Source organism: Carassius auratus, chromosome 16, assembly GCF_003368295.1.
Source record: "Carassius auratus strain Wakin chromosome 16, ASM336829v1, whole genome shotgun sequence".
Taxonomy (NCBI): Eukaryota; Metazoa; Chordata; class Actinopteri; order Cypriniformes; family Cyprinidae; genus Carassius; species Carassius auratus.
In genome coordinates this window covers 8,202,041-8,229,369 of record NC_039258.1, presented here as the reverse complement: position 1 = coordinate 8,229,369, position 27,329 = coordinate 8,202,041, and the positions used below count along the sequence as shown (strand labels likewise).

Sequence of the window (27,329 nt, the reverse complement as noted above, 5' to 3'; positions counted from 1 at the left end):
CTATCTATCTATCTATCTATCTATCTATCTATCTATCTATCTATCTATCTATCTATCTATCTATCTATCTATCTATCTATCTATCTATCTATCTATCTATCTATCTATCTATCTATCTATCTATCTATCTATCTATCTATCTAGCTGCTTGTGCGGATTGTGCAGTGTAGCTTGCAAATAATAAATACAAGTTTAGTAAATAATGCACAAAACACACTGCACACCCTAATTATCACCACTGACCAGCTAATAAATAAATGCCAGTATAGTCATTTTATGACAATGCTTTATATCATTACTTATATTCTTGAACTGTCTGTTTTTTAATTGCTGAGAGTCATTGTGGTGAGTCGAGCAGCCATTTGTTATTAATGCAATTCATCTGGGTTTACATATCCCAATGGTAAAACCTGCTAATTAAAATTTGTCCAAGGAACATCAGTATTTGACTGGAAAAGTGTCTCTCTGAATGTTTACATCCTCAAGGATAAGCTTGTCCAGAGTTAAGAACATTGGTATAATAACCGTTGTGTTTTAGCCAACTCTGAATGCTAAGTTGTTCAGATTTCTGCAATATTCTGCGTGAAATTCTAGTTAAACAGGATGTTATTTACATTGGAAAAGTACAGCTGTTTATAATGTGGGTGGTGAAAATGAAAGTTTTGGTTTACTTACTAGTTTGCTTGTAATGGAAACATACATAAAGATCTTTTGAGTGTCACATGTTAAAGTAGAAATATATACAATAATTATTTACCTGTATAGAATATTTTTTTTTATTTCGTGTGTGTTTGTGTGTGTGTATTATGTTTAAACATGCATGACTCGTGAGTTGCTGAAAACTCTGCAGGTGTCAGTGTTTCATTGTGTAGTATCTCATACTTAATACTTTTCAACATTGATTTAAAATGATTAGGATGGACATTTCGCTCATTTCAGGCCCTGTGGTTTAAAGATGCAACACAGGAGGGGCATATGTCACCTGGCATTTAATGCTCTGGCCCCATCTTGGAGCTTTTAGTCTAACTATCTCGACTTTGCTAAATTTAGTGCTGGTTCACAGTTTCCAGACTTGATTTATGGCAGCAGACTCAGTGATTGGGTCTCTCTGGCTCTAAAGGACCATCGCTGCAGAGTCTGTCTACACAGGAAGTAAACAGTGCCCAGTTCCTTCCCCCACCCTCCATCCCAGCAAAAGAGTGTTGAGAACAGCCTGTTCCTTTAACCTACACATGCTGCACCACAACTATGTCAGTTGCCTGAAGCATCAGCTGAGATTCAGAGTTGGACATTAGTGTCACACCCCAAAAATGATGATGGCCACCCACCGCAACCTAATTCCTTTGCGGTGTAATTAAATTGATAGCCTTTCTCTCATCCGGCCTTTTAACAGATTAAAAGCATTGTTGTTGTGCTACACAACAGAACTGCTGTTTTATGTTCCTGTTGTTCCCACAATTTTCTCCATTTCTCTAGCTCCAGATGTTTTTTTGCACCAAAAGCATGTTAGTGGAGGCTGGGTTAAAGGCTTGAGTGAGTCATTGTGGGTTGCAAACTGCATTCCATCCTGCTCCTAAACATCTTCTGAACATAAGCTCATCAAGATCTCTTTTTTTTATTAAATAACAGGTTATATGATATTTCAAAGTGTCCTAATATTGTAGTGGAGTCTCCTACAACAGCTTTAAATGCATCTAAGGTCAGAAAACGTTGTAATTTTCTCAGAATATACATTTAATATTAGAATAATTTTTCAGTGATTTCGAAACTATCTGTTCGAAGCAGTTCTGAGTTTAAGGTCTGTAAACCCCTCCCTTCCATAAGCCTACTCTGCTCTGATTGGTCAGCTGGCCAAGTCTGCTGTGACTAATCTTTCCATGTACAATGCGTGTTGAAAATGAAATGAACATTACCATATTTTTTTTCCTCTCTGGAGGGTTACTTGTAAAAAGACATCAATATTACCTTATTATTTTGATTCCGAGTCTGAGGATGATACCGACGCAGTCACTCAACTGGAAACGCCATCGTTTTTTTTTTACAGCTCGGTATCTGCCATCTGTTGTTTGGTGTTTTTTTTTATCTTGTTTTTTTGTTGTTGTTTTTTTATGTTGGTGTTTAAATGTTTGAAGCTTTTTTTTATTAAGAATGGCGTCTCCTGCAGGGACAGCTTGACATTTGGACATTATCCAGTTGTTTTCAGCTGTATGTAGTTAATGATCACTAAACAAAAGATATTTGTCTCAATCCTGAATTCGTAAACAAATGTATTAATCTTTCTTGAACATGCCTTTAAACCTTAAACCCTGAGTCAGTGGTTCTCCATTTTTTATCACTTTTTCCACTTTAGAACAACACATTAAATAAAAAAAAAAAAAATATATATATATATATATATATATATATATATATATATATATATATATATATATATATATATTTTAGATATTATTGTAAAAAGTTTAAATGAGAAAAAAATAAAATGTTTCATTGTAATGTACAGTAACTGTTATTTAAAGGAGCCGTATGTAGGATTGTGGCCTAAACTGATACTGCAATCACTATAGAAATACTGTAGAGCGGTGTATCCCCTCCCCCTACCCCCTGACTCGAGGTTGCCAGATGAGCTGGAATCATCAAAAAAATCTTAATTTGTGTTCTGAAGATGAAACGACATGAGGGTGAGTAATTAAAGACAGAATTTTCATTTTTGGGTGAACTATCTCTTTAAGAGTACGCTACTACAGATGCTTTTTTGAAGCTGATGGTTTGATAATATGGTGTTGCAGTACCATGGTTTGTGCAGAATTTTTTTTTATAATAGCATCAAGGCGTCAAGAGTTTATAAGAGTCACTGCTAATCTTTGTGGTGCATGGTTTGATACCCTCTTTAATATCAGTAACATGAGCGTTAAATGGTCCCTGCAGTGGGACTGAAATTCAATTTACAAAGCCAAGGTCTAGAGTTCATGAAACACATATAAATAGCACCATTTGATTGCTAATATCATGTTATAGTAAAGGAGATGACCTTTTGAACAGTGGGGTCATAAATGTGAAGAAAAAGACCAACAAATACAGACATTATGTGTAAGTTAATGCTACATTTCATAGCAGAATAAGATAGGAATAATGCAACTTTGCTCAGATGTATCGAGATTCTACCCCCAGTGATTAAAAACCTTTTTCAGAGTCTTGTGAAGGAGTTTATTTTGCGATTATGACCGGCTAACTTGTACATTATCCCGCTAATTACACGGCTGCTTGTTAAATAAATAATAAATGGTCATGAAAATTGACATGGAATCATTTTATTATGTGAGAAACACAATATGACTTGCATGAAACTAGCACAACTGTGTAGGAAGGGCCATTCCACAAAAGATTTGACTGCAGAATATCGCAATTGACTGATTATGTGAACCCAATCTGCGACAACCACCCTCTGGAATCATCGCTACTATGTTGGAAAGTTAACTGTAAGTGAGACTGTTAACAAGCTGTAAATATTGACTGACAGTGCTAGGAAAATGGCATATGGGAGGGACGGATTAACACAGGCGCTAAATTTACCCTTGGTGTCTTGGGGGTTGGGATTGAGATGTTTGTGTAGATCTGAAATTGCTTTCAAAGAGCTGTTTTGCCTCAGTTGTGAAGCACTCTGTTTACAGCAGTGGCTCAAGAGGCCTTGCATGTAAGTTCCTTTATTGAAATAACAGATCACAAACTCCCAGCATGCATTAAGGCCGCAGGCTACATCGGCAGCTAGGTGGATTAACCTGCATCTAGGGAGTTAGAAGCAGTTTTCTGCCTCAGCTGCTGTCTTCTCTCAAATGCACTCACCATGTCCCTCTGGGAACTCTCTTTAGAGACGGTGGCAGCTGGCTTTGCCATGTTTTTCAACATGCTGTGCCTGTGGGCACACATTTATCAAGTCAAATACACCTCCATCTCAGTCAAAAGGAATAACAACTGCATGGTGAGATCTTGTTGTGAATGGCTTCTTAATCACAGAATAAAAGAACATTCTTGATGCTCTTCCCAGATAACTTTGAGGCATTTGCTGTGTCATTTTGTTCGGCTTATTTTGAATAGTGAATCATCCTTAAATGTGGTATTTTGGGGGAAAATGGCACACACTGAGATCTTCATATCACTCAGTGCTAAGAATTTTGCCAATTGAAGTCATACGCCACATCTTCAATCAATCAGCAGTACCTGACTTTAACCAGGATCAGCTGTTTTTATTGGATTATTTGCAATGGATAGTCATAATTTTTGAGAAAATAAAGAACATCAGTACAAAATATGATGCATCAGCTGCTTTATGTGCAAAATGCACACGTGTGCACCATTATCTGAATGTACTTTGGCAGGGAACTTTTAAATACTTTGGTTTGTGATGAATTGACAATTTTTTTAAACTGTTCCAGTTGACTTTTTCCAATTTGACTGTTGAATTTTTTTCCATTTGTTCTGCAAGCTCACTACATTTATGCATAATTTGCATGGTTGGCCATGCATGATTTATCCCTTTTTCAGCAGCAGCTTCATCAGCTGCCTGTTTTGTTTTTTTGTGTTTCAATGAATCAGAGAGAGATCATGATAGGGAAGGAATCTCTTCTGACAGCAGCCATCCCTCTGGACTCACTCTTAATGACTTGCAGTCGGTGGGGTCAAATATTCAGAGACCCCGTTTTAGCTCAAGGCTTCCCTTGAAATCCCATAGATACTGATTCATCAAAAATCCATTTGTAAAGCCCCCCTCCCACGTATAGTCTATTCTTGATGCAATTTTTGCTCTTTACCAGTAACTCCAACTGACCCACCTGTTATGTATGTCTTGGTGAGGGCTCTTCTTTTATGAGTGGGCTGCACTGCATTATATTAGGAGTCTATTTAGGTCTGCATGTTTGGCAGCAAGCTGCAGCTAGAGGCTTAAAACCCATACTTAGGCAAGGATAGAAGCCTGTCTATGGAGCGCTCACTCTCTTTCATTCAGCTTGCTTCTGGTTAACAAACAAGGCTGTTTGCTTCAGTGCAAAGGTGCTGGCTGACACAAAGCCCCCTTTCTTTCCAAATGCTGCTGTGTGCTGTGATGTTAACAGACATTCTGTCTTTTTCTTTCTGGTTTTTGCGACATTTACACAACAGTACTAAAATGATTCATTTCCAGCTGTAATGTCTGTCTGTGGCTTTTTGATTTCATCTTCATTTCTTTGGGCTTTTGCTTGTGGAAAACAACTTGGTCTTTTCCCACATGATCCTGGAAGGGTAAAAAAGTACCTAAATTATAATTTTTTTTTATTTATATGTTAAAGAATATAACACTATTTAAGTTTAGGTTTAAAAGTACTTTGTGTCCAAAAAAAAGTTCAGTTAAAAGCAAGTGCTAAATTAATTAATAAAACTATTTTAATCATTTAAGTTAATATTTGTTTCTTAAGTATTGATGAAATGGATGTAATTCTGTCATTTAAATGCTGTATAATCACAAACGGACAGACCAGGTCTTACCTGAAAATCTTGAATTTCACAGAATTAGATTTTACAGGTTTTGACCTTTTGAAAATAGTGTTTTTTTTTTTTTTATAGAATGCACACCAACTACGAATGCACACCAACTATCAGACTCGATTATCAGTCTATTCATCAAAGACAAGTTTCCTTTCAAACTTCAAGTCATAACATTCACGCACAGATGCTTTACACTGTTTAAACAGTTGCCCTACTAACAATGCGAATATGTCGTTAATGCCAACGGTGATGAAAACTTCCAACCAATTTATGACCATTTAATATCTGGCATCCAAAACAGTTGAATACTATACTTCGGGTTGATATCCACTACCTGCTCTCCTTAGACTTACAGATGCACACTCATTCCTGTTCGCTTCAATGTCTGGACATAAACAGTTTGCTATCCAACATATTAAACAGTGTATTGGAAAGTAAAGTTGACATATACTATAATAAATAACAGGAAGCATTGTAAATGAGTAAGCAATGTCAACTGTCTGGTAGATCTATGAATACTTTCCAGTTCCTGGACAAGCAATGTTTGAAATGGATGTGGCTTGGCAATCATTCTCTCTAATAGAACTAACAGGTGAAGCTTCCAATCAGGTAAGACTTACAGGTAAAGCAAACAATGGTCCAAATATTTGTTTTGGTTTCTCTCAAGACTCCAAAATAAAGATGCTATTCTGCAGTTACAGGTATTCAAACAGAGATGAAAAAGAGTAAGGAAAGCAATACTGTAAATCAAATACAAACTACAACCAGAGACATAGATAAACGAACATTTTAAATGCCAATTCTGCCTTCTGTTTGAAGATATGCAGATGAAGACTTTATGCCAAATAAACAATGGAAAAAATTAAAAGCTGTCCCACACATTGTCTTTAGATTGCTTTTTATTTATTTTTTTAATAGCAATACATTTGGGTTCAAAGAAATATATCAAGCATACTGTAAACCATCCTGTCTTTGACAAGAAGTTTATTTAACAAGGTTTTGTAAGTTATGCAACATTTTTCTTTTTCTCCAGCCTTGAGAGCAAGCAGATATGTTACAAGCATTTGTTTATTTGCTTGTTGGCTTTGCATATTAAATAAAACTGTAAGATAATGTATTCGCAGGTAATTTTAGTTATACAGACAGGTTTGATGATGGTATGTTGTTGATTCAAGTGAAACAAAATCTGTGTTGTTGTTTTTTTGGCACACATTTTGTGCAGTTTTACATGACACACTGAATTTTAGCAATGCACTATTCCTAGCAGAGCTTTGAACTTCCATTCATCTTGGTTTCAAAAACATATGGTTTCTAGCACAGACAAATGTCTATAACACTCAAACCTTTAATCTAAAAACAAATAATTTCCCCAATTTTTTACTACAAAGGGTTAGTTATACTGTAGCTAATGTGTATTAGTTTGATCTGTTCCATCATCACTTTGCCCTGAATTATGCTGTGATAAAAACCTGGAGATTGTGTCATGCTCTCAGATTTCTTCCGCTGATGCGTGTCAAATGTGGACTGACATGGTTCGTGCCCCAGGAAAGCGATTGAAAATAGCTGTGTCACCTCCTCTGATGTCGTGTGCAATTGCTTGTTCCACAATACTTTTTGAGCTTGACAATCAAAGGTTTGTACATTGCCATCAGTAGGAAACAAAAGAGTACTGCAATGAGATTGAGCAATCTTATAGCTATAGTTTAGGATCCTCAAAAGACCTTTTATACCCCTTTTCCACCAGCATGAACTGGATTCTAGTTCAGAGCCAGGGCTATTGCTGGTTCAGCGTTGGTTTGACTGTCGAGCTTTCTAAGAACTGATTTGCCTTTCCACTGGCTACAGAGCCACCACAGAGCCAGGGTTTATTTCCCCTAGCAACAGTAGTGTGGTAGTGCCAAACACAATGGGCTTATTCAGGATGAATCAGCACCGGGCGGACCGATCGGCACGCGATTCCGAAACGCTGCACGAACGATCCAAAGCATAAAGAACCATCTTCCTTCAAGTCACTCCTGCGGTGCATTGGTGCCACTCAATGACCTGTCTGGCTGCCACCATCTCGAGCAAACCCAAACACCATCAACAATGGTGGACGTTGCATTGCTATTGATCTTCATGGCTTTAACAACCTACATCGGCATCCAAACACAGTGAATCCAGCGTATTCGTGTTTAGATGTTATTTCAAATATGGCGGTTAAAAGTATTTTGTTGGTCACGGTAACCCCGCCCCCAGCCCCTGACACGAGTAGTTTTTACTTCTAGCCCAGCAATGTTTTGGTGCTACTTACTAGCCACTTTTCCTGGGTCGAAGCTGGTGCTTTGGGTGTCGAAAGACAAAGAACCGATTTGAAACTAGGCTCTGGGTTGGTGGAAAAGGGGTATCAGTGAATGAGTGAGTTCTTTAACGGACCATTTTTTTTATAGCGCGAAGAACCTTTTAATAATCTAAAGAACCTTTTTCTCTACTGTAAAGAACCTTTTGAGGAATTAAAAGGTTCCATGGATGGTAAAAGGTTCTTTGTGGAACCACTGATGCCAGTAAATAACCTTTATTTTTAAGAGTCTATATTGTGAATGCACAGAAAATGTGGTTTAATCAAAGAATGAAATCAGTTTTGCAATACTGCTGTTTATACATTCATTAAATATTGACTTTATTGTTTGATTTGTATCGGTGAGCGGATGAATTATTTTAGCTGCACCAGCATAAATTATGTTAACAGTATATCTCTTTATGACTGATAGCTATTGATAATAATTTAATTTGATTGTTGAGTCATTTTACTTTTTACGCTTAGTTCTACTATGTTTTAAACAATGAAAACTCCTCATGAAAAGATTTCAAATTTTGTTTCAGTTTGCCATGCAGACATAATAATAAAGCCACTCATATCAAATGCTTGTCCTTTTACGATCCCCCTCATGCTAATCCATTTAGATCATTTAAAATTTCAAAGCCAACACTTTGAAGTTGACCTCCTCGATCTTGGATGTGTTTAGGAGCTCACATGTACAGGCCTGTAATCGAGTATCATTTCTTTTGCTATGGGAAAAACAGGTGCTATGGAGACTGATCACAATAGGCAGTAGTTACTGGGCAGGAGAGAAGACAAAATTGTCACGATGGTTGTCATGTGTTTTGATGTCGTGTCACTGAGGACACACCTGTAAATTCAACATGTCCCCAGGCAATATGTGCTAAAGCTGGATGAGAACTGAGCAGCGAAGTAGGATACATACCAGAAGTCAAAAAGTGTTTATTCTTATCTAGCATGTCACCTTTCACATTGTTTATGGTGCACATAATGCATTCATATGGACCATTTTTTCGAAACCTTTATGGTGCTTTTGCTTCTTTTTTAAGCTTGACTGCCTCAGTCCTTGTTCATCGTAATTGCATGGAAAACAGAATGCAAAAATGTTTGAGGCTGCAGTTTGGCTGATGGAGTCTTGAACTACAAAACATAAGGAGTTCGAATGATATGATTTTCATTAGGCAATCTATGAAGGTCATATTTTCCATGGGTACAGCAAAATGTGCCTCCAAGAAATCTCTCTTTAGAGTTTCATCTGGTTGGACTAAAACCAAAGAAACAGAACAGGCCTATTATCCCGTTCCAAAACTCCCTGTTGGCATTATATCGCTTGCCATAATAGTCTGTGTTATATAACTGCTCGACATCCACCATTTTAATGTGATAATATTTTTCGCTACATCTCTATACTTTCAAACCTTCCCCCATACATTAAGCACAGTTAACTTATTGTGGTGTTGCAATAGTAACTGTATCTGAATTTACAAGTTTGGATCAAACCCGTGTCCTCTTTCCAAAAATCTCTTTAAAGAAGTCTTATCCAAAGAAAGAAAAAAAGACAACTCTGAGACAGAGAATAACAGTAAATCATGTCAAATGCATGATGAAAATCTGTTCCAGATTGTCTCTAGCATGCATCTATATTTTGCATTGATATCATGATTTACTGTTTCTCTCAAGCAAGTTCTTGATGTAAATGTAGACGAGCAAACACAGAAACGTACCCGGTTGCAAATGGAAGACACACAACAAAAAAACAATGGGACCTTGTGTATTTCTGTGTTGGCTATCACACTAACCTGATGTAACAGTTAACAGATGGTCAGAAATGCTATGAAAATCCACAACAATGAAAACACTGGCAAAAGAAGACTGTAACAAACCAAAATATGTTGGGAAAACAAAGCTGGCACTAAAGCTCTCTTCCTCCCATGCGTTGTCCATTGAGGTGTTGTAAAATGGTCATAGCTGGTCTCTGCTGATCATAGATTTAATAGTTATCATGTGTGTCAGACAGCTGAACTGCATTCTGAGAGATGAAAAGGAAGTGAAGTGAATCACAGGATGTTTAAATAACCCATTCAGGGTTTGTAATATATTGGTTCAAGTCTTTTGGCTCAAAGATTCTGAAAAAAACTGTGAAATAGATGAAGTCTCCATTTATACATTTTGTGCAAACCAACATAGTTAATATATATTTGTCACCTGTCACCACAACTGTCAAAACCATACGGACATCCATTACATTACTAAACACTATCATTTGCCTAATGTGAGAGTCTGTGTGGTCATCTGTTTATATCAGTGAGAGAGTCTTCTTTTGTCCTTAAATTTTAATAAACAGAGCCAATGTGCTTCATATGTCCAACTCACAGCCTGCACACACCCTTGAAACGTGGGAGGTTAGAGAGTCCTGTCAATATTAAGATTTAAAAGACATTGTTTTAATTCAACCTCTAAAACACTTTAGTGAAAACAGGCGAATTTTGCCCATTTAAAGATTGAATTAATAGCTACTGTTATCATTTTGTTTGAAAGCTATTGCACATACTGTTTTAACTCTGCTCTGGATGATATATGTCAGATGCATGGATGGATTTGGCAGGTTATCCATTTTACAAAAGCACTATTTGCAGGAACAAAGTGGCTGTCTTGAATCGATTACTACTGTGATCTCTTTATATATGTTCAGGGTAAGACAGATGCAACTGATTCTAACAATATGTATTCCTTCTAGTCTCTCATGTTTAATATTTGGCTAAAATAAAATAGATTTGTTCATCTATTCCAAACCACAGAATATCAGCATCTGTCAAAAACTAAGGACCACACATCATGGCTTGATTTACTCACTCAAACACTTGGCTAAATATTTGCCTTGCAAAAGTAAAGCTATGAGTAAGATGACAAGCACAAACCTTGGGCTGATGTTTATTTCATTATTTATAGGACTAGTGTCAAGAAGATGATAAATTCTTGTAAGAAGAAAAGTAAAGTGAATAATAAGAATGAATAATGCACTTCATGGCTTGTACTGTCTTTCATTGTTTTTTGAGCTGTTCAATCATGACATAAATTTGTAGGCCTATACTTGGAAGACAAATTTCTAATGATTTCTTAAAGGAATATCTCACCCTATTAAAGGAATAAAATTGCATTCTCAGGTCATGCAAGATGTAGATGATTTTGTTTCTTCATTGGAATAGATTTGGAGAAAATTAGCATTAAATCATTCACCAGCTGATCCCCTGCAGTGAATGGGTGCCGTCAGAAAGAGAGGTCTAACAGCTGATAAAAACATCAAAAGTAATCTACACAACTACAGTCATTGAATGTCTTGTGAAGTGAAAGCAGAATGTTTGTAAGAAACAATTAATTAAGGAATTATAACTTTAAACCATTGCCATCTGTTAAAAATCACATAATCCATAAACGGTGCTTGATCTGTGCATATTTCTGTTATGACTCAGACAAGATGACTTTATAAATGAAGAATGTAATATTATGGATAAACTTTAATTAAAATAAATAAATAAACTTTATAAAATTATGTATTTTTACTGTTCATTTTATATGAAGAATTACACTGTATTTCTACCTTGTATGAATTTCTACATCAAAATTTCAATGATGACACTCTGTTACCTCTGTTTTTAACAAATTGCACCCTAACTGTAATTTAACTTTCTTATTTAGTTTGAACAACATAAATACCCTAACAGTTAAATTCTGTCAATTCTAATGCTGATGCTGCTATGTGTGTGTTTTTATGAGGCTAACAATAACAAGAGAACTTGCCATGTACATAAAAATGAAAAAAAGCGTGCCTGTTCCTTTAACTTATATAAGGGCGTGGCTATCTTTCAGGGCACATTTGATTGACAGGGAAATGTAGAGGAGAAACTTAACCCGCGCAGCCTGTAGTATCCACGCTGTATCACAGTCTCGTGTCACACCCCCAGTCTGCCACTGTGAGCACATAAAGCTGCTTTACAACATTTGACTTGAAGAGAACAGTTTGGTTACGACTTAATACGACACGTTTGTCATTTGGAATTAAATAAACTACGTTCTTAATCTGGATACTTCAGTTTAAACCAACTGGATATTGCCGTTTTCTCCGACAGAATGATTTAAATAGCTAATGTTATTTTAAGTTTAACGAGTTATTTTTTTCTCTCTTTCAAAACGAACGGAAACTAATTCAGTCACCTGTAACATTTGACAATAGATTCATCTTTTCATCGTGGACTACAGCTAATTATAGGTAAGTGTTTTTTAGAAACTTTAATTTAATAAAAGTTAACGTTAACGTTACCTGGAATAAAAGAGGATAAAAACAAACAAAAAATGTAAACAGATGTCATTTTGTTTAAATAATGTTTTTGACAATGATTGTTGATTATGCTAAATTACCACAGTTTTATTGTTGTAAGAATAACTAAAAATTCATTTTTCATTATTCATTTCACTATTCATTAATTTAGGTTTCCTGGTAAACATTCATAATGTTTCACAATCAGTTTGAATTATTATTATTTTTTATTATTATTATTTTTTTTTTTTTGCATCATTTTAAATCATTTTGTCTTAATTAAAAACAAATAGACAAACCATGGATGATATTACAGTTTAAATTTGCTTTATATTTAACAATAGCTCCACACCATGTTCCAAATATTTACAAAAATACAAATTTAAAACACCGGTTTACAATCAGCAGCATTCATTTTTCTTTTTTTTTCCCATTAGTTAAATGTGTTTTCCCTCTTTTGTCCTGTGCATGAATTTAATTATTTAAATGTAGGCCTACATATTTTTTTAAGTGTTTAATTATAGAATTATAAAATACAGTTCATGAGCACCATACATTATTTGTGGATTTTTAAAGGGGGAAAGTTTGATAATGTACAGTAATATTTCTTTTAAAAATCAGTGATGGATGAAATTGAATGGGTGACACTGTGCCACAATATTGTGTCAGTCAGAACTTACATTATAGTGCCGTATTTGAATAATCTAAAATCTGTTCAGCCCCAGTTTGTGTTTGGATTTGTAGGCCTAAATTATGTAACCATTCACTTACTTTTGGCTTTGTGAAGCATGTTCGTGAAACAATAACAACTCAATCTCTTGCCTTTTCATTAGCTCACTATATTAATTCAGAAAGTTTGGTCAGCCCATTTTTTAAATAATCAGTTTTGTCAAACAGACTACAGCAAGCTCTTTGTTATCATTACACAGTATCCACCTTATTTTTCCCGTAAGAGTCGCCATGGCCATTTGTAAATTTAATGTGTCTGGCTTCTGGGGTCATCCGCTTCAAGCTATTCTTAAGTGTACAAAACATTTTATTTTGCGGCGTGATATTTCAAACTGGTGTGTCTTACTTAGTCTTTTAATGTAATATCTTAATTATGAACACTGGTTTGTAGTGCAAACAGTTTTGCTGTTTACTACACTTTGTTTTTCTGCTCGTTATTTCCCCATAGTGGCTAATGAACTGGAAGTCTCGCACATCGACAGAAAACGGCTTACTTCCACATTGAAAAATAAGGTGGATATCCATTAGGTTATATATTTTATGTAATTCTCATATACGACTAAAATAGAGAAGACGTTCAACCGATGAGTTCTCTTGTGAAATCTGCAGAGGCTAACTGATGCAGCGATGACAGCAAGATGAGACACAAGTCATCACAATATAAAAGACGGCCCAGCACTGGACCGGGCTCAGCATTAATAAAAAACTAAAAGAAAAACATTTCCTCTATAAGCAGGCTTTTGGGTCTTATGGCTGTATATACACACATATTTTTCCAACCTTTATTCTTTTCATTCCTCAGTGAAACACTAAATAAAAACATAAGCAGAAGGTTCCCGCTGTTCTGCTATTTCTGTTCAATAAAAGTTCATGTTGAGATGCCACTCCTCAGAACCCTCAAAACAGAGTCCCCAGATAGTATGAACTTCTGTCAGTATTGAAGCTTGACAGCCCATAGTTACAATTTGCTTACTATATATGGAAATCAGTGCGAAGATCTACCTCTTTTGTGACCTAAAGAGGATAGAAAATCATGCAGACGTTCTGGTGGTGAAGATGATGACAGGATGTGAATCACTTTAAGCCTTGAAGCTGCATCTCAGTGCAACCAAAAAGTATAGAGCTTCTCAAGTTCTCAAGAGCTTCTCAAGCAATGCACCCATACTTCATTTATTAATAGAGTTGCTGAAGAGATTGATTCGAAAACTCCACAATCAATCAAATGTTTACCTCAGAAGCTGTAAGCTCTAAAAGGCATATGTTTTCTACACTTCAAAGAGGTTTTCACACATCTGTGGTGTCTTTAGAAGAATGTAACAGATGCTTTGGCTGTTGATAAGTGTCTCTTTTGCTGCATTGACTAATGCAGAAAACAAATGGGATTTTGGTGCTGCTGGTGTTGCATCTGTGATCTTCATGATAGAGCTGTTGATTGAGTGTTGGGAGCATATTGCGGCTGTGTCAGGTTGCACCATTGTTTACATCAACCCCCCCCCCCCCCCCCTTAATCGAACAGGTGAGAAGGTCCAAGAGCAGCTGTCACTGTTGGGGGCCATCTAGATGCATGGGTATGTGTGATGTTGTAATGACAGCACAAGGGTATGACCACCGGAGATGTTTGACACAGACATTTTTAGCCATCAAATCCTTTTGATAAGACTACAGACCATACTCCATTCCTATACGGACAAATAGACACGCATATGCTTTACTGACCCCCTCAGGAAAATTAAGGATTAGCTAAAGAAAGATTACAAGACAGCTGCTCTTTATTAATCTATCATACTATGCTTTGAAATGAATCCCACACAATTTCTTAACACATGTAAAGATGCCTTCATTATCTTAAAAGTGTCATGATCAGACTCCTCCACTGTTAAGATTCAATTAGATAGATCTCATTTGCAGACGGGTAGCTATACTGTATACAGATGGAAGTATCTGCTGACGTGTTATTTTCCTGTTATCTCTATTTTAGGCATCTGAAACTAACTTTGCTAATCTCTAAAGACAGGTGCTGAGAATGAGAAACTGTTGCTGCTGGGTTGTTGAACACCAAGTGTCTTAGTTGACATACTATATAAATACTTGTGACATTTATTTAATGGTTAAACTTCCAAGTATGTTCCCATTGTTCCTTAATATACAGTAGAAGTAAAGTAGCTTAGAAACTTTGCACAGTAAGCCAAACGTCTGGATGTCTGGAGGCAGCAGGAAATTATGGACTGCTGGCCAAAACCAACAAGCAGTTAAAAAGAATAAAAAAAGAGGCTTTGGGTTAATTTGGGTCTGTGTTTACTAAAACAGCAGCACGGATCTACTCGCATGCCACACTCAAAAAGACCACAATGAATTGTAGCTTAAGCATTCAGTCTGCAATTTCCTGTGTGCAAAGCTTCTGATAATTCTCAAAAAGGGAAAGCTCCCAAATAATTTTTCTGGAGGGCCGAGGTGAATTGCACGTCATATGTAGGATTACCAAAAAATGCAAGTAAATCTTGAGGCTTGTTTTTCACAAGCAAAGCCAAGAGAAAGTCGAGGATGTCATTGAACACAAAAAGGGCCATTTACACCAATAATGGCAACTATAACGATAACTATAACCATAAAGTTAAAGATAAGAGTTCAAGTTTGGAGAGGTCAAAAGATGAGAATAGTGCAGTCCACACCGCAATTACTGTATTGCAATAATGACACACAATAAACAATATAGTTGGAGTCAATTTCAAAGCATTTTTTCCAGCTGATGAATGATAAAAATATTGACAGCCAATCAGAATCCAGTCAGCTTTTAAACACTTGCGCATTAAAAGTTTCAGACATTGTAAGTGTATCATGCACTTAGAATAATCAGAACGTTATCATCTGTTGGTGTGGATGCTAATATAGTTATCGTTCTTGGTGTAAACGGGCCTTGAGGGTCTATTTCTGTGCGTCTATTTGAGATCCTTATGTCAGCAGTCCTAATGGATCAGTTAGGTGACAGCTAATTGTTTGCGATGCGTCACCAGTCACTTTCTGTCCAGATAAAGTAAACAAATAGCTCGAAGTTTTCACACTTAGTAATGAGAGCAAAGATAGCAAATAAATTCATACTGGATTTGAATCTATGTTTAGTAACTTTAATTAATAGTACTATCTTTAAACAGGTATGACGACAAGCATTCAAGGTGCAGCTTATAATATAGATATATATTTGCAGTCATCGCAGTACACTCAAAAGCTCTCTCTTTATCTCTGCTGCAAGTTTATTTTGGGCCAGTGCTGTCTCTCTTTGATCACCAGTGTTCCCTATAGTAAAAACCCAAGAGTGAGGCCAGAGAAACAGTTGAGGGTATTTGTGGAAGGTAAAGATGATGGACAATAGACAGAATCACATTTCAACACCCCTTTAAATACATTGAGGATAACATTAAATAGCCAGTAAATCACTCTCACCTCCATGCTAATGTGGCGTCACTTTACATCTGTCCTTAAACCTGTAGCTTTTCCTCACATTTGTCCTTGTCAGTAGATTCAACACATGCGGTGTGTATTTAAATATTTACTGATGAAAGAAAGTCAGATTAATTGAAGCTGAAGTGTGCATTTTTTCAGTGCTGAAATATTTTATCCTATTGCATTTTAATGTACAAGGAAGACTATAAGTAAAGCCATTTTAAAATGTATTAGCCATGAATCAAACAACCAGCTATCAGCGAGGTTAATCACAAAATTACAAAGACAAAAGATTACAAGACTGTCTGAATGGCTTTAATGAGGAAAGAATTACATAATCAAATAAAAGATGACAAACGAATATAAAAATGTTGATTATGTATTGTCATTCCCATCATGGGCAGATGCTAAAGTAGATTTCTTTGCAGAATCAAAGGTAATGTCGTTTTTACCACGATAAAAAAAGTCAACAAAAGCGTATTTCATCAATTAACAACTTTATAGCTCACATTATGTCTGTCATAAAAATGAATTCCTCTATGGAGAAAATGAATGTGATTTTTACTTCTTGAACCTGACTTGTACTGTCTTGCATGGCAGCGTTTCTCATCAGTAACTGAAACTGGCTCTACTTTCATGTCTCTTGCATCACACTGTAGACGCACACATGTTGTTTTGTACAGCGCAAATGATGCCTCCTTACATCTCAGTTATTGACTGTAGTGAAAATCTCTTTGGATTTGTACAGTATTAATATTACTCTAATATCGTTGCATTGTTGGCTGATTAATGTAATTATTTAATTTTTTTCCTGGTGGAAGTTTTAAGATAATGTAGGTAAGAAAATAAGTCAACTCAAATCAATATTTAGTTGTGTAATGAGGAGTATAATGTACAATTAGCCAGCCATTATCGCAGAACTAACAGACTGTAAATTATTATTAAGAATAATGACAGACTGCCAGTTAATGATCCTTCACTCAAACCTTGTAGCTGACATTTGCTCCTTATTCCATTATTAATTCCTGATGTGCCTTTAAACAAACCTTTAAGTGCTTATTTTTCCAGGTTGTAGCTTGACAAACCATGATTTAAAGATATGGAAATTTTAATACTGCCAAGCCAAGCCATCTTAATGTCCCAGAGAAAAAAAAACATCTCAGATGGATGAGTGGTGTTTTTCATACAATTTTTAAAGTAAAGCAAGCCTTGTAACACTATAAAGCCTTTTATATAAATGTTCCTTGCTTGTTTTGCTGAAAATATAATTGATAAAAAAAAACTAGAACAAACACGGTAACAACTCATAAAACTTTTTAAAAATGTCATTTTTTATGATTACAACTTTTTTTATTTATTTGCTGGTCTGAATGGTTTTTGTTTTATTACAGGCACATATGTGAAAGGCAACAAGCAACAATGTCAAAGACACAGAAATCAGAGTCTAGGTCTCGCTCCCGCTCGGCCTCCAGATCAAGATCCCATTCTGATTCCCGCTCCCGTTCCAGATCAAAAAGCAGCTCTAGATCTAGATCCAGGAAACGCAGATATTGGTAAGTGTCAAGGATGCTAATTAAATAGAAGCTACAGGCTTTGCCATCATCATGGCATACTAAATATTTTGTAAATTAAAATGAGATGGCATTGGTTACCATTAATGCAGCGTACAAAGCAGGTGTATGCAGATGTTGGATGAAGGGGATGGTTTCAATTATGAACTTAAGTTTTGAGTCAGACTATGTACTTTCAAGTTCCTGTCCTCACTTTCAGTGACATGTTGTGGATGTACATACATAACAGAATGAATAGGAAAGAAGGGATGTATTGTAAAATCATTTCTAAGAGCAAAAAAAAAAAATGAATTAAATGATCAGTAATGATTTCCATTTTCCTGACTACTAGGTCATTCATGCAGATTCATTTAGCCTCTTTTGCTGTCTTCCAATCAGGCCCACATGGAATTAGCTCACAGTTCTGTATAAATAAACCCAGAATTGCAAGAATAATGATTCCATCTGGATCTACTTATGATTTTGTGCTTGGTGAACAATGAACATTTGCTATTCATTCTGACCATACAACAAAGTACAAATCTAAACACAATAAGGCCTACTGTGCCTTGACAGACGTGCTTAAGGATTGAGTGGGCTGGCAAACTCTTAACTTCTCACTTTGTTCGTAAACACACTATGGAACTCCATTGTAAACATGTGACTCATGCTCGGCTTCCCCTCCATGTCTCATTTGAAATTAAAATCAATATCCCAGTCTCAGCCATTCAGCCACAGCTGCCAGGCCAAAGCTATGTAAGGTACACCTCCGTACATAAATAAAAGCCTGTGCTTTTATACTTTGACTTCCTCACTTGTTGAAAAGGGGCTGCTCAGTCAATGTGATTTTACTCTCCATGTGTTCGTCAGCATTGTATAAAGTCTGATATTTGGGAAGGGCTGTGGCATTGGAAAGGCTCACCACGCTTTCTTATTTCCCATGCTAAAATTGTACTTCCCTGCACATTCTCATAGAACTGCTGGTTTTGTGCTTACAACACGGTGGAGCCCGTTAGGTAGCCAAATGTAAATTGTCCCTGCCAAAAAACTGCTGCTCTGTATTCGACAAAAACGGATACGTATTTGTGGTACTCTGGTTTTTTTGTTTTAAATATTTTTGAGGATGCATGATTTTTTTTTCCATAAGCATGGATCCCTTGTCCTGTGTGGTTGACAGTATAATGTGAAGCCAGTCAGAGAGATATACAATGTCAATTTTTCATGCAAATGGAATCCGTTGAGGGCAAAATCTGATGTCCCTTATTTGTGAGCCTGGCCTCTCACTCCTGACCACAGTTTCAGAGAGATTCTGCAGCTGGAAAAAGCTTGATGCATGCATCTCATAAGAATGAAGCATAGCTGTATGGTTTTGAATGAAGTCAAACTGTCATAAGGTCATAAGTGGATGAAAATGCATACATTTCCAGATCATATTTTTTCAAGTTCTATCGCAGTTAAAGTTTTCAAGCTTTAACAAGACGTACAACTCTATTAGTTGCCAATATGACCTTCGCACAGAGATTACAGGTCTTCTGAAGTCTTATGATGGCTTTGTGTGACAAAAAGACCAAAAATTATGTCATTCTGAATTTCCTTGTGAGATGTGAGCTACAGTATCAGTCAGTAATGACTTAAATTTGGTCAGTATCTCATATATGACTTTAGAAGACATGCCCTTCAGTGTATGTGTCATATTATGTTGCTTTTGTACCATTCATTGTAATTTCAGGGAAAAGTGCAACCAATTAAACAATAAAAAAGCTGCTTTTGAGCTTCCCAGAAGACAGAAAATTATATAAGTTCGAAATGACATGAGAGTGTCTAAATAATTACTTAAATCAATTTAACTTAACTAGTGGATGAATAGCTTTTCAAATAAGAGAGCTGTTGTAATCGTAATCGCTCTGTGCAAAGCTTATGTGTTGTAAATGCTAGGCTGAGAACCTCCTCTTTGCTTCATAGAAAAGAGAGTAGAAATCTTTCCCATATGACCCATGTGACTGACTCTTTCCATCTGCGCTCACTAGAGGAAATGCAAAGTCCCTCTCGCTCACTCTGAGAGTATCATGTTGCTCTGTGCACTACCTTCTTACTTTGTATTCCAATGAAAAGGCGCATTAGGTGAGTACAAAACCAGGCAAAACTGTAGATTATTATTGTTAATGTTATTATGCATGTGTGTAGTTGTTGGATTCTATCAGCTGCAGGATGCTTCAGTTGGATAACCATTTGCAATACCGTTACACTTTTCAAATGACAAAAAAAAAATTCCACTGTACTAGAATGACAGGTTTTAATAAATTTTTTTGTCTGACACAGTTGACGTGTGCACAATGTTGAAATGTTTCAGCGTCCGTTTAATTTTCCAATGAGATTATATTCTAGAAATTATGCATATTGAATATTCTAAAGATCAGGGTGCGATGCACAAGCTGTTTAGTTGATTATCAGTGTTTGTGATGTGTTAAGGCATGCCGAAATGGTCTGCTTTACAGAGACCAAGACTACTTTGGATAAGTACTTTAGATACTTACTTCATAGACAGAACAACAGGGCCACCGTGTGGCTAAAGTTGACCTTGCACCCAGAGCTTTGATTTGTAATTGGTCGCAGCAATGAATAATTCTGTGAAATAGTATTAGACTAATTATTGATCTTAAATAGTCAAAACAACTGAATTTGCAATTATAGAATATATTTATACAGTTTTGCGCTAATATACATTGGCCTTTTTGCTTTAGAAATTAAAGTTATCAGTTATTATAATGACTGTTAACCTTTTATTATTGTTGTTGTTCATTTAACAACATTCATTTATTACTATTATTATTATGCATTCTTATAATATCATATAAGAATGATCTTATAAAGTCTTTTTCATGCAACTACTGGGCTTTCTAGCTCCAAAAAAATAAATAAAAACACTATAAAAGCATTATAGAAAAAAGGCTTATTTGTGTGAGGAAGTGGCCCAAAGTCATGATTTGCCGTTATTTTGAATAAATGACCTAAAGCATTTAGTAGGACATCAATAAAACAAATGTCATTTGTTCTCAAGTCTCTCATAACCAAATTTCTTGACATTATAACCAAATTATATTTGAATGAAATTTGATTTGAAGGTGATTCTTCAGTGGAGGTGAGGATAAGTAGTGAAAATCTTTGGTCTGTTGTTGTCTCGCAGAGGTATCTTAAAGCTACTTTTATGTTTTGTTTACAATCTTTTAGATCTTTTGTTATAGCATATGTAATGTCTCTTTGTCTCATTTTCTACATCCTGACTTGGTTCTTCTTTTGGTCATCTTCCAACCCTAGGTCTCGCTCTCGGTCAAGATCCCATTCTCCACCCCACAACCGGGAGAGGAACCAAACACGGGAGTACCAGAACCAACGGGAGTTTCGAGGCAATCACAGAGGCTTCCGGAGGCCATATTACTTCCGGGGCAGAGGTCAGGGCTTTTTCCGTGGCCGCTTTCAGCGTGGTGGAAGGGGTGGATATAATAACTACAGACCCAAAAACTGGCAGAACTTCCGGCAGCACTATCAGCAGCAACAGCAACAGCAGCAGTACCACCCCAACAGCCCCAAGAGGGGCCGATCGCGTTCTCCCAAGAAGCAGTCAAAAAGTCCTCAGTCCCGCAGTCATTCCCGCCGCTCTGACAGGTCGTCTTCAGGGAGATCGCCACAGTCACACCATTCTTCCTCCTCCAACGCTGGGTCTGCCAAACGCAATTGCAAAGATGTCAGAGAGGACATCTCTGTGCCCGAAGAACCCCAAGGAGGAGGAGATGGGGCTCTGGCAGAGCAGGTGGGAGGCTCTCCAGTGGCCAAAGGGAACTCTGATGGAGACAGGGCTGTGGAGGACTGTCAGGTTTTGAGGAACCATGACACTAGTCCAAGAAAGACAAGTCCACAGGTTTGCTCCACTGTCACTAATGACCAACCGATGGACTCTGCAACCAACGAGACAAGTCCTGCTCGTGATGCTCCTAATAAAGGTGCCACCACCTGGCAAAGTTCAAACACCAGCCCCATAAAGAAAAGCCTTACACCAGTTTTCAATGGTTTTGGGCTCTTTACAAATATTGACCAACAGACAGATGATACAATTGCTATCTCCGCTGCGTTTTTGAAGTAAGTTTGCTTTCTTTTACTGAAAAACTGTGTTGCTTATTTGTCAATAGGGACACATCCTACACGTTTGGAATAATATAAGTCTCTAAGGCTCACCAAAGCTGCATTTATTTCATTAAAAAATACAGTAATATTATGAAATATTATTACAATTTAATGTAATCTTTTCTATTTAAAATACTTCAGAAAAATTTATCTTACTTCTGTGATTGCGGTTGAATTTTCAGAATCTTTAGCTATTATTCCAGTCTTCAGTATAACATGATAATTCAGAAATCATTCTAATACTAATATGCCGATTTGGTGCTCAGAAAACATTTCCTGTTGTTGTCAATGACACGCAGATTGATCAAAAGTGACAATATTATTACAAATGACATTAGACATAACGACTAATAATAGATTCATTTGTCTTGGACATACGGTGTTTTAGGCCTTTCAGGTGAATTAAATGACAGATGTTTCAATGGATTACATGCATTTGAAATTTGCTTTCTATTTTCTTTTTCTTTTTTGCTTTTATTTTAGTCAGTCTAAGAGTGGAAATAACACAAAAAATCCTGTGAGCGTGCCAGACAGAAAGTAATATTGCGGATTGCGATCTGCCCTTCAAATGCATCAACAGAGCTGTTGGAAGAAAGAACCAACACACACAAAGAGCTAGATATGCCTTGTTTACAAATGTCAGCTCACAGTCTGTAATTTAGATGTGCTAAAAAGATCTAAAAGGTTCATATTTGAACTTTGCAAATGGATGAAGTGACATTTTCCCAGCCTCACACACACTTTTTTACCTCTTTTTTACGGTGGAAGCCATTCATTTGTGCATGGTAAAATGAACAAATCCATTACAGTTTACCAATAGTTCTGTCAATTTGACTTGGTGATGAAGTCCTGGGTCACGTCAAACTGACAACAGATGCGTCTGAGCACGTTACTGAAAATAACATTAAACTGAACATTTCTTTCTCTCATTGACTAGATTTCTGGAGGAGCAAAATCTTAAAAAACTGTCCGCTACATGGGACGACACCATGCATAAAGGGAAAAGTAATGGAGATATAGTATGTGATAAAGAAAACGGAGAAATGTTTGAAAAGGGCATTGAGTTGTCTCACACTGCAGATCACGACAACACAGAAGAAAAGGAGAAATCCAAATCTGCCAAGAGTGGTGATGGTAACAAGTTATCCATAAGCTCCGCTAAAAGGGGTTCACGAAACGGCCCGACACTTCTGTGCAAGGATGACGAGGACGATGATGAAGAGATGGAGAGGTCTGATAGGGTGAAGGATATGGGAAACGATCCCTCCAAAAGCAAAAGCAAAGTCACGGTGTCCGCTCGTGAGATGTTCGAGAATCGTGTAAGGAGGATGCAGGACATGGCGTGGGATGATGAGCTGGAAGCTCTCCTGCTCTGCCATAAACAGGAGAGAGCAGCCAATTTACTAGCTGCTCTATCAAAGAGAGACCAGCTCAGTGGCATGTTTAAGGATCCCTCACCTGAAAAGCTCTCTAATGTAAAACGAAAGGAGAAAACCACACTAAGTTCCTCTTCTAAACCCACACTGCTGCCCAGGAGGAGCTCTGAGAACCGTGAGCAAGAGATGTTTGTGGTTATGAATGAGGAATCCCCTCCGAGAGCTTCGGTGAAAAGAGGAAGTGAATTCAGCATGAGGATGGATTCTCTAAGTGATGACCTTGCAAGGTAAATGATTTCGGTTTCCCTCCAAGATATCACCAAGGACCATTTTGCTTCTACTTGCATTTTTACTAAACTTTGTGCATATGACTGCATACAATTCAAATTCGAATTCATTATGTCTTTTGCTGTATTTGACAGGACCTCTGTTTTGAGCAATGAAAGAAGGAATCTTCTAGATTTACTGGATCTTGATAAAAAGGATTTGGAGTTTCAGTCTGTCCTTCAGCATCTTCGGGCTCAGCAGTCACCCAAAAGCCCATCTGAGCTGTTTGCCCAACACATAGTTTCAATTGTCCATCACATTAAAGGTGACTGAAACTGATGACTGAGGTCTTTTGCAGTCAAGGTTCTGAGCTGGTAAACTGTATTCTAAAAATGAAATGTATTCATTTCATAAATATTTTTTAGCTTTTTGTTTCATTTTGTATATTCAGGAATTATTGCTTGATGAAATTCTTTATTAATTTATTATATTTGAAAAAATATTTATATTACTAGTTCATAATTTAATACAAAAATACCAATTATGTTTTTGTCCACCCACAGCTCAATATTTTCCTTCCTCTGGATTGACTCTAAATGACCGATTTGCCATGTACCAGAGACGAGCTGCTGAGAAAGACTTCATGAAGCAGAGAAAGAGTCCAGAGATACACAGGTACAAAAATTCAGAGACCACTTCCCAGGCTGCTTTCTCACGCACGTACTAGTAATTTATCTGTTTTGACAATTCCTAAGGCTGTTAGAAAGGAGGCTCGACATTTATCAGAATATTCTTTGGTTTTTCCACAGGAGAATTGATGTTTCTCCCAGTGCTTTTAAGAGGCACTCTCTCCTGTTTGATGAGATGAAAAGCTCCATGGAAAACAGCTTCAAGGTGACCGAACATTTTGAAATATGACGTATTTTGGAAAAAAAAGAATGCTGCTCGAGTGATCCAGCCAGAGCATTCTTAGGCTTCCTTCTCTCTCTAAACTCTGTTTCTGATGAGAGAGGCATAAAAGTCCAAATGTGAGATGAGGTGCATTCAGGTTGTTGTGTTGTAAACGCCCCCTCAACGTTTGATGGTAACCTTTTACTATGGGTACAAGCCTTCCTAAGAGGCAAGAAATCAGGGGTCAGAAATGGAAGTGGCCAGTTGTTCCCATGTCAAATCCATTCAAAGGACTCTAAACAAAAGTCATAGTAAGTATTCCTCTTCAAAGCCTGCAACGAACAAGTGAGGTGTTTAGGCCAAGTAAAAACAACATACTTTCATGAGCACCAATGAAAGTATATCTACTGTGGTCCTGTAATCTTGCCTCCTGTACTACAGTATTTTGTTTGGTTGAATGTCTTTTTTTTTCATTTTGGTGAGCAAGTAAGAGCAAATCCAGTTGTTTCCATTGTGGCCTATTGCCATTTCTGAGAAATTCTGTTTAATTAGCCTGTTGAAAGACTGTGTGAAGCCAAAATGCCACTTAGAATTATATTAGAAAAGGTCTCTTCCTCTCATCCATCTGCATGGTTGTTTTAATTCAGCTGTTGCCATGTTTTTCATTTTGGTCCCGCCCCATGCAATGCTACATGAAGCTACTGGAACGCTGCTAACCCTCATCTGGCCAAAATATCTCTTTCTCCTCACCACAGGTCGATGGTAAAAATTCTAAGGGTGATTCAGTGGACCTTCGGCTGGATATTGAGCGCAGAAAGAAATACTTGAGTGGGGAGAGAGAGCACAGAGAGGAAGAGTATGGAGGAAGAGCATCGAGGGATTCTCCAGATCCGAGCAAGGAAATATCCACTGAGAAAAACTCAAAGAAGCACAAAAAAATGAAGTAAGCTGCTGTATAGGCATGTGAGAGTGATCTTGAATAAAGAGGTTCTGACCTGAGTTGTTCAGTTGCAAGAAGGACTTAAACGGCTGAAGCTGCTGCCATTTTGGTGACTTTTTTGGTGACTTAGGTGACAAAAATAATAAGCTGACAGTTGTATTTTTGTTTGGGTTCTCAAGTGTATTTTGAGGTATTTTGATCAACCAATACACATTTTGCACTTTCAGAATTTTACTTGCCTCAATATTAAAAGAATGGTTGAGTCAAGTAAAGATTAAGCAAGATGAAACCATCAAGAAGTCCATCTTGAGCCTCTTAAAGAGGCCTTAAAACCTTTATAAAAAGGCCTTGAAATGCGTTCACACTCACAGCAGTCTGCAGCGACAAAAAATGAAAGTTGGTGATGTGAGGCAACATAAATGACAGAGATCATTGGCAGTGTGAATGCTGAGCAAAGTTGAATATTATTCAGATGAGCTGCAATACCATACAACGTCTTCCAATGGGAGTGGAGCTTACATGATATTAACCTCCTGATACTGTCAGGTTTGAATGCCTGCTTGTACAGCCAATTGGTCACCTTCAGCTATTAAATCACTGTCAGTGTGAACGCACCTTTTTGTCTTGGTCAGCTGGATATATGGAATATGTTGGACAAAAGCTGACAAGTGTTTAAAAAATGTCCTGATTTCCTTCTGGTGAAGATTCATTTATAGTTGGTGGAGAAGCAAATAACCTGATAAAGTCAAGAACAATAAAAGTTGTTACCTTTGATCCATTTGATTTTAGATTTTTTTAGAACTGCTAACATTCACGAACAATGTCCGAATCTAATGTTATTTCATTCCTAGGAAAAACAAGAAGAAACGTGAGCATTCTGAGTCACCTTCCTCATCTTCATCGTCTTCCTTTGTTTACCACGAAGAAGACGCTGAGATCAAGGCAGAAAGTTTCTCCAAAATACAACAGGGTCTTAGAGAGTATGGAGAGCCTGCAGAAAGAGGACGGGCACGGGGAGGCTTTGTAAGTTTTGAGTGTATGAAATACCTAAGATGTTTGTTTATTGCTGTGGTACTTAAGGTTGCCATTTGCTGTTTCTTAGCAGCTTCGAATACGCGGCAGAAGTTGGAACCGAGGAAATTTCCATGGAAGCAGTAATGGTGACTCAAAGATGAACATGTCAGCAAAGAATGACGACTGGGATCAAGAATACCCTCCCAAGAGCAAGAAATACTTCCTAGTATGTTGTGTTCTTTGTAACACCCATTCTGCTTTACCTATCTATTGGAATTTCTAATGGAAAAAAAATTGTCCCAACTACAACTATATACTAGATTCTTGGTAAGTCTGTATTTTTTTTTTGTCTTTGCAGCACAGTAACAGAGATGGAGAAGCTGAGAAGATGATGATGGACACACGAGAACGTGGTCGCGGAAATGCTCTTCGCGCAAAGGGACGTTTCATCCTCCGGAGGGCCACAAATACCAACACAACCAATTATACGAGCCCTAAATGGGCCCATGATAAATTCCAGACCACTGATGATGATGATGAGGGCGAACAGCAAAGAGAAGATGTAAAGCAGGACCAGTGAGAACAGAGCAGTAACGATGTTAAGATCCCTCATCGTGTTTTAAACCCTGGGATAAGACTTGTCAGCCATCACACTTTCAAGAATGGATATAATATTCACATCTATGCATCTAAAACTTTTCATAGGAAAAGTTTTTATTGTATTGCTTTGATTTCCTATTTCCGTGAGGAAGCTTTTTGTCAGCTTGGTCTTGTTTTGTGCTTTCTGTGTATT

At 37.0% G+C, this 27,329-nt stretch overlaps 1 protein-coding gene across 3 annotated transcripts; it reads left to right on the top strand.

The window, feature by feature from the left end:
- The first annotated feature begins 11,774 nt into the window (after nt 1–11,774).
- On the top strand, nt 11,775–27,327 carry thrap3a (thyroid hormone receptor associated protein 3a). Of its 3 annotated transcripts, none has more exons than XM_026283787.1 (11): nt 11,775–12,104; nt 17,711–17,872; nt 21,185–22,003; nt 22,986–23,711; nt 23,847–24,016; nt 24,255–24,366; nt 24,501–24,585; nt 25,338–25,525; nt 26,374–26,545; nt 26,628–26,762; nt 26,895–27,327. In XM_026283787.1, the coding sequence occupies exons 2-11, from the start codon at nt 17,739–17,741 to the stop codon at nt 27,114–27,116; spliced, it is 2,763 nt and encodes a 920-aa protein (XP_026139572.1). In that variant the 5' UTR covers nt 11,775–12,104; nt 17,711–17,738; the 3' UTR covers nt 27,117–27,327. The 3 variants fall into 3 exon arrangements, with proteins under 3 accessions (XP_026139572.1, XP_026139571.1, XP_026139573.1); XM_026283786.1 differs by having other exon boundaries at nt 11,776–12,104; nt 26,625–26,762; XM_026283788.1 differs by lacking the exons at nt 11,775–12,104; nt 17,711–17,872 and adding an exon at nt 19,792–19,990 and having other exon boundaries at nt 26,625–26,762.
- Nucleotides 27,328–27,329: the final 2 nt, after the last annotated feature.